Genomic DNA, 8,589 nt, shown 5'->3' with positions numbered 1-8,589 from the left:
AAAACTCTCTGTCATAAAAAGAATGATTCAGGTCACGAGAACCCGAAAGTTCAGCGTGAACTGTGTTGCACAAACCCGAAGGGTCAGCGCAACGAGAAACCAAAGTTTCCCTGTCACAAAACACCGAAGTGTCAGTGATTAAAGTTACGAGAGCCCTAGGGTTCTGCGTAACTAATTTTACGAGACCCCGAAGGTCAGCGTAACGAGAAACCAAAGTTTCCCTGTCACAAAACACCGAAGTGTCAGTGATTAAAGTTACGAGAGCCCTAGGGTTCAACGTAACTGATGTTACGAGACCCCGAAGGGTCAGCGTAACGAGAAACCGCAGTTTCCCTATTACAACACACCGGAGTGTTAGAGTGTGACTAAAGTTACGAGAGCCCAAGGGTTCAGCGTAACTAGTGTTACGAGAGCCCAAGGGTTCAGCGTAACTAATGTTACGAGAGCCCAAGGGTTCAGCGTAACTAATGTTACGAGAGCCCAAGGGTTTAGCGTAACTAATGTTACGAAACCCCGAAGGGTCAGCGCAACGAGAAACCGAAGTTTCCCTTGTCACAAAACACCGAAGTGTCAGAGTGACTAAAGTTACGAGGGCCCAAGGGTTCTGCATAACTAATGTTACGAGACCCCGAAGGATCAGCGTAACGAGGAACCGAGGTTCCTCTGTCACGAGACCCCGAAAGGTCAGCGTGATTGATGGCACAAGTTCCCGAAGGCTCAACGTTACCATCGTTACGAGAGCCCGAAGGATCAGCGTAACTAAAATTCGAAGGTTTCGAGCGGAGCCCCGAAGGACTCCTACTGTCATGAAACACCGCAGGATCAACATGACGAAGGTTCAAGATAACAACTCCGCATAAAAGGTTTGTTCTCCGAAGGATAATGTCGCTTAAGAGAAGGCTCTCGCTCCGCCCCTGAAGGAGAACCATAAGCGTAACTGGGGACCGCCGATGCCCAGAGACGGTCTTCTCTCGAGGACGAGAGACTTGTTCCCCCGAAGGGATAACCTGCCTCTGAGAAAGCTCTGCCACCGCCACTGGTGGATCAGCAAGATCCTATAAGTTATTTCTCGCGAACGAGAGGGAAGTTCTCCCGAAGGAGATCGCCAAAGACAAGCTTTCTCCCAGCTCTATGGGAAAAAAGCGTAGGCTTAATAATCTCTCTCTCGCAAACGAGAGTGAAGTCCTCCCGAAGAAGGAGATCGCCAAAGACAAGCTTTCTCCCAGCTCTATGGGAAAAAAGCGTAGGCTTAATAATCTCTCTCTCCCAAACGAGAGTGAAGTCCTCCCGAAGAAGGACATCGCCTAAAACAAGCTTTCTCCCAGCTCTTTGGGAAAAAAGTGTAGGCGGAAGAACTCTCTCTCGCGATCGAGAGAGAAGTCCTCCCAAAGGAGGACATCGTCTAAGGCAAGCTTTCTCCCAACTCTAAGGGAAAAAAGCGTAGGCGTAAAAATCTCTCTCACGAACGAGAGAGAAGTCCTCCCGCAAGAGGACATAGCCTAAGTAAAGCTTTCTCCCAGCTCTATGGGAAAAAAGCATAGGCGTAAACAAAAAGAGAGGAGAGAGAGAGAGAGAGAGAGAGAGAGAGAGAGAGAGAGAGAGAGAGAGAGAGAGAGAGAGTGTTCCCCTCAGAGGAGGAACTTCAAGTTGAAGGTTGACAGCGAATGCTACCTCGTAATGAGGGCAGCTCACAAGCTACACATGGAGCGCAGGATAACGAACAGGGCGGCCGTTGCACTCGGCCTTGTGTTCTACGTCGCTGTTACCTGTGAAAAAAAAAAAAAAGGAAGTTGTTATCAATTACAATTCATGCTCCGTAGCGCAAAATACACTACTGTATTCAGGGAATAAGTCACCTCCTTGTAAGATAATTCCTCGAAAGGGAGCTGAACTGTTATACACTTAAATTCTGTAACGAAACAAACACACGGCAGTGTTGCGAACCTGCCGCCCATCAGTTCCAGGGAAGGGCAGCAATGACAAATCACTACGGCGGAGGCAGTTGGATACGATGTCAACAGCAATTAAAGTTACACAGTATCTAACAACGTATATTTCCATTTATACACATATACACTCAAATATATGTAGGATAAATGAAAACACACAAGAAAAAAAAAAAAAATAAAGAATAAACAGAAAAACATCAAGGCCAGTCTTTGAGGGAGAGAAGGGCAGCATGCCCGTCCTCTACCGAGCCAAAAAGTAAAGTGGTTACTCAGCCGAGAGGTGTGAGTGAGCGGGGTAGCCAGTCTACCCCACCCGCTGACTAGCGGATGGGGTAGTTATCCCTCACTTAATTATCATGGCTCATCTTTCAGCTGCGCCGAAAGTAATACCCTAATAAATAGCAAAGGTTTGTATCTGTGTCGGAGCAAACGGATTTTGAGCGAAGCGAAAAATCGATTTTTGGGTGAGGATAGCCATGTCGTCCTGATGGACCCACCCTCCTTTTCTATAGAAAAGGCCTTGGCAGGATCCCTCCCGAAACTACTATATCTGTAGCACCATGCTCAATGCTACAAAGAATGAGCGCCATCTTGGATACAGCGCTATCTAGATACTCAATAGTAGTATGGGAGGAAGGGTAACCTTGATAACGGCTCCCCTTCTATTTTTGCCACTCTTCCCCCTCAAAGCAAAAACGCTATTCGGGGTGAAGATTGCTATGTGTCGTATCAATATATACATCCCCCTGATATATGCGATATCCTTAAGAGAAATTTTAAGGATATTCGCGCCAGGAGTTAGAATTCTGAAGACCTAAAGGTTAATTCTCTGGGAATATCTGTGGCCAAATATCCCTTAGAAAGCTACCTATAGGAACCTTCCATCAGTACAACATGGCTATCTCACCCAAAAATAGATTTTTCGCTTCGCTCAAAATCCATTTTGTATTCTATTTTCTTTTTTGGGAGAATTTCAATAATCAATAATTCCTTTGTTTTACTTTTGTTAGGCATCAGGTGATCTCAGTCACACAACTATATTACAATTAAGCAAAAATACGAATAATACGGTGTTGTTTACATAATTTTCTGAATCCATTCAAAATATCTTCAGAATGAATATTACATCAGCACCAATATGTTATAGAATATCAAAGTTTTCATACAGTTCGTTTATGACGCCATCAGACTTCTTTTCTTAAATTTATGGTAAGAAGTACTATTTTCATAGAAACCGATACCACTGAAACACTTTATATCGTTATTCAAAGTTTTGATGATGAGATTAATAAGATTACTCGGTAACACCAAATAGGAAATCATTCGGTTTGTCAGTGCGTCTTACGCCAGAAATATGATGTCGCAGGGCATGTGACATGAACTCGACAAAGAATGTCTTGCGATATATGTAAAACCCCTTTCTTTTTTCGTGCAAGAAGTGAAAGAAAATACTAACCAAGCAAAAGTATTTCCTTTTTATAATGTAAAAGAAAATATATTTCCCAGAAAATATTTATCAGCTTAGTGCACTTTCATTAGATAAATATCAATCCATTACCCCGAGATTAAATAAAACTAGCAAAGTCAAATTTACGCTAAGTAGTACTCACAACCGATACAGACCCATGAAATACTTTGTATCATTACTTGATATTTTGATAATAGGAATGCTAATACTAATCGTTAGACTATTGGAAGGAAATCCCGCTTATCTCCGCTCAATTTCCGCCGGTAGTAAGACATCACCAGACATATATGAACATGAGATATTGAACCTTTTCTTATTGTATTTTTACTGAAAATGGATATGATATATTATCAATAAAAGAAAAAACTAACTTATCAAGATAAATCAGTTCATTTTCATCCAAGAAAATCAATTATTTCCAAGGAAATATTTGTCCTATTAAGAGTGCTATTTCCGACACACTTGTGACATCATCACGGTGAAAAAAGTGGTCGTAAAGTCGAACAGTCATAAGTCACATAGGTTTTAAGTCGACGGCTACCTATACTAAGCAGTGGGGACCCCTTCCCTCAAATAGAAATATATACGCTACAGTATGTACACCAAATTCCCACTCGAATAAGACAGTGCTCTAGCACTATATACTATTCTGCATATCTACTGTGCAAATTTTACGCTTTAGTCATGTTTAGTTATCGTCTGCCACTTTATGCATCATTCAGTATAACCATAATACAAAAATTACAAATATATAAACATAGACAAAAAATATGATTAATATAACTTAAAGAAATGCAACATACGTTTTTTTCGGACTCAATCAAAAAATGAAGGAAATTAAATTCTTTCATAGCCCTGATCAAAGAAAATGGCACATTTAAAGTTTATGGGAGAATACTATAACTATCTTTACCTTAAATTCCTGAAGAAAAATAAAAAAATTTACGTAAAATGGTCATAAATGGGGTGTGAAAGGGACCAGAAGTCAATGGGAAAATGCATGGTTACTAATCTGGTACAAGGTTTTTACGATCACATGCCCTAGCAGTCATCAACCAATCATTGGCAATGGGCCCAACTGCAAGGCACTCAATTACCATTATTGGCAGTAGACCTAGCCTTTTGTTAAATAGCAAGACTGCAAGGCAGCAGCTGTCCTTTGTGTCGCTTTCTATAATGCACAGGACATACAATGGTAATATCCTCATACCTGCACCATAGGGAAAGTCAAAACATCATAAATTCCAAATGGATGTCAGGTATATATTACCAAATAATTATGTATTTCAATTCTAGAATGACCAACAATGAATAGTCTGGAGGTTAGATTTGGCATTTATAAAATGGAAGGTTTATATTTGTGAACATCCTTAAAATGTATCACTTCAAAACAAACCAAAAGAGTATTAAAGATTAGCACAAAATCTTCACACTTCTACATTCAATGTTATATCAATAAGCAACCTAAAATTGTAGGGCTATATGCAAGCAATGAAAACAACATTAGTGTACCTTCATCAAGATGCTTCTCTATAGAGGTAGGGAGCTTTGACGAAGGTTCTAGCTCAGGAGGGTGCTGGTAACAAGCCAATGACTCGAGGCCACCTGTCTGTCTAGCCTTAACAGCATCCCCAACCACCTGTAGAGTTAATTTTCTAGTTTATTAGTTAGCAGCCAACACCTAAAGCACATGCCAGTTACTGAATTCAAATGCAGATTAAGTATATCCTATTTTATAGCAATGTTAAAAGCAACCAAACTTATATGGGTGAAAATACATAGCACACTTTATCTATAAATATTAAAGAAATACAAAACAATATATTTCTAAAAATTTCTCTTTACATTTTGTCAAGTTTTAAGCAGTCCCTAACACTTAAGTATGTAGATATGGTTTCTCATTTCTCTGTCAATAAACCTACTAAATAAGTTTTCAATCCTATTCTATACACAACCAACGGAAGATTTTTATCAATCATGGTGCAATAGCAGAAATATATCAAATTTAAAAGTATTTTCCATTTTTCCTAGTTATAATGTACAAACTTGAGTCCTTTACAATAGGGAATAACTTCAGCACATGCTGGAACGGTTATTGAACTCATTAACAAAGTAAATAAGATGTGGTGAGCATGGGCGAGTAGCCCAGCCATCCAAGTGTCAAGGCTTTTTCCCTTTTGACTGTTGGCTCAGAGCTGAGAGGGTGGTTAAAAGTTTATCTTAAAATTAAAGAAATAAATTTTGTATAGCTATGTAAAATAAAAATTACTGTTAAAATTTGTTTTCGTTTTGTACATCTACCCTATACAAACAATTCATTATTTAAAATAGGGACTCACTTATTTGTTGGTAGAAAGTTCCCCTAATACCAAACTGGTTGGTTCTTTTTCTTATCTGAAATATGCAAGTCTCCCTGGTCCTGAACAGTTTAAAGGTTTATGGGCCGCCCATAAACGGCAAAGGCAAGGGAAAGTGACAATGCCCTATCAAGCAGGACAATGCCATAGAGAATGACCATACAGTATATGCATATGATCAGCTCTAAAGCCCCCTATCCACCCAAGCTAGGACCAAGGAGTGACGGCAATGACTGCTGATGACTCAGCATATAAACCCATAGGTTCCCCAAAAACCACCATCCTTACCTCAAAGGATGGTGAGGTTGTAGTGAACAAAGGAACTAACGAGTCTGAGCAAGACTCGAACTCCAGTCTGGAAATCACCAGTCAGGGACGTTACCACATCAGCCACCATGACTCCAGTAACCTCCTATACCCCCATCATAGGGATGGGTAAGCTGATAGGGCCAGGCTTGTACTTGGTTTATGCCTGGTTCGTGGACAATGAAGGAATCCTACTCCCCTCAAGGAGAGATACATTCCAGAATGAAATGCCTGGGGTAAGATGACCCATGGGTTGGTATTCCTTCCACCATCTTCCCCTTGTTAAGGGATGATGCCTAAAGACTACTACTGTACTTATAAATCTAGTCTAATAAGATGGTGCTCATATATGTTGCTTACTGCTGTCAATGTCACATCCTGCAAGGCAGTGTACAACTGACCATCCCTAATAAAGGGAAAGGAAAGAAAAAGCAGACAAGCCTGTCATTCTATTCTTCCTTCCAGACTCACCTTTACATGCTGCCATCGACAAGATGCTTTCTGTCCCATTTAGGAGATGAGCTGGTAATGCAACTAGGGTAATTGAGCAGCCACCACAGGAACAACTAGGCTAATTGAGCAGCCACCACAACAAGTACAAAAGTGTCAAGAAACTTGTGAGTATAGACCGGTAAGTAAAAGGCTGTGAAGGTTGTTTGGTGTTTCCAAACTCCTGCCTTCAACACCTGTACCGATGCGTTTCGGAATGTCAGAGTTACCTCTCAACAAAAATATTTAGACAATCGGGAAACCAAAGCATTCCTCCTCTTCAAAATCAAGTTAGTCTACTAGTTTGCAGACTGATTTAAAGGTCTAAAGGTCACTCATGAATAGCAGAGGCAAGGGACAGGACAATGTCTTAAGAGATTGATTGACTTACCTTCAACTGTTGTACACGTCGTAGATTATGCAAATCTACAAAAAAAGTTTACCAAACAACAGCAAAACATTATCAGCAAATGAAAATGATAGCAAGCAAACATAAAATATAACTATATTTTAGATTTAACATAAATATCTACAGCATTACACAAGCTCCACAGAAATACTCTCAGCGTACGAAAACTAAATAATAATATCATATGAATTTTTACAACAATGTAGGTCTTGAGATGACTTCAAAAACTTCCATGAAGTCAGGGACAGACAACATTGCTTAGTTTCAGATATAAAAGGTTGATATGTAGGAACACAGCTTCTAACGTTGAAACAAGACAAATTTTTTAACTTCTTTATCTTCTTCAAGATATTCTATCATTGTGTGTAGTCACTAATTTTCAGTTTCAGAGGGTGTAGCTGAAAAATGTCCCCAAACACCAGCAGTGTAATAGTCTCGTCTGCTTTTCTCCTGCTCGTCACCTGTCCTTTACTGGTATATAAGCAGAACCAAAACTCCCGAATGTTCCTGACAGACGAGAAGCGCCCAGGACTACCATTACGCAACATGATGGAGTGCCAGGGACTCTCTTTTCGAATCTTCTTGTTGGCGCCGAAGCAGAATCTAGAACTCTTGTTCCAGAACACAACGATATTAGTGTCATAAATTGCCTTAACATATACAATAAAATGAAGTTTTATTTTTACATTAACATAAATGAAATAAAATGAATTGTTTTATCTTTACATCAACATACATGAAAAAATAACTGATTTTCACAAGTTTTGTAATACAACAAATATATATAAATCTAACGTACATATAACACTGACCACATACGCATACAGTACGGTCAGCGCCCAAGAACCCTTTCCATCAAGCTGGGACAGGGAGGACCAGACAATGGCTGCTGATGACTCAGTAGGTAGACATATAGACTCAACCTAAAACTTCCATCCCTTGCTCACAAGGATGGAGAGGTTGCATACACTACTAGAAACTATAGGGCTTAATCAGGTCTCGAACCCCTGACCAACAGACTGCCAGGCAGGGACATTTCGAACATGTTACCACAAAAGATCACAGCCTTCCCACCAGACAGCACAGTCGTACTTGCAAAGTAAATTACCGCACCTGCTTACTGGTCAAACCACATGACATCTTGTACGATAACCATAGCAGAAGACTCCATGGGCATCAACCCAGGGACCAAGAACAATGAGCCTACTAACTTTGAGTCTCTCCAATGGGAGGAAACTGTGCACACACTGAAAATTCAACTTTGAGAAGTCATAACGCAACAGACTCCTGGACGTAGAACCTTCGCTGCCTCAGGAGCCAATTCAGGGCCAATTAGTAAGATCAGCCGTGGCAATTCCATAGAAGGCTTATACCCTTGAGGGGCAGACAAGTACTGATTAATGACTGAAGTTCTACCAGAAAGCTGTACCAAGGTCGCCTCACCCAGTTCCTTACAATCACGAACAAGTGCAAGAACTACCACAAAGGAATGCGAAGACTTATGTTTCTACAAGGCCCCGGTAACATACCTGTCGGGCAAAAGAATCCAGGGTACCCTCTTACTTTGCAGAAGTTGAGGGTTCAGTAGGCTGCTCCAGAGGGATACTCTCT

General features: G+C 40.5%; 1 protein-coding gene across 1 annotated transcript in view; it reads right to left on the bottom strand.

Moving 5' to 3' along the window:
* Positions 1–4,424: 4,424 nt before the first annotated feature.
* The window catches only part of LOC137645460 (phosphatidylinositol 4,5-bisphosphate 3-kinase catalytic subunit alpha isoform-like), a 25,316-nt gene continuing 21,151 nt past the window's right edge, over positions 4,425–8,589 (bottom strand). Inside the window, exons 5-6 of the mRNA XM_068378265.1 lie at positions 4,930–5,056; positions 4,425–4,627 (exon numbers count right to left, since the gene is read on the bottom strand). Coding sequence (XP_068234366.1) covers positions 4,425–4,627; positions 4,930–5,056 — 330 coding nt within the window. The remainder of the gene's footprint in view (positions 4,628–4,929; positions 5,057–8,589) is intronic.

Source organism: Palaemon carinicauda, chromosome 8, assembly GCF_036898095.1.
Source record: "Palaemon carinicauda isolate YSFRI2023 chromosome 8, ASM3689809v2, whole genome shotgun sequence".
In the NCBI taxonomy this organism is placed as follows: domain Eukaryota; kingdom Metazoa; phylum Arthropoda; class Malacostraca; order Decapoda; family Palaemonidae; genus Palaemon; species Palaemon carinicauda.
This window is presented reverse-complemented; position numbering and strand designations above follow the sequence as displayed.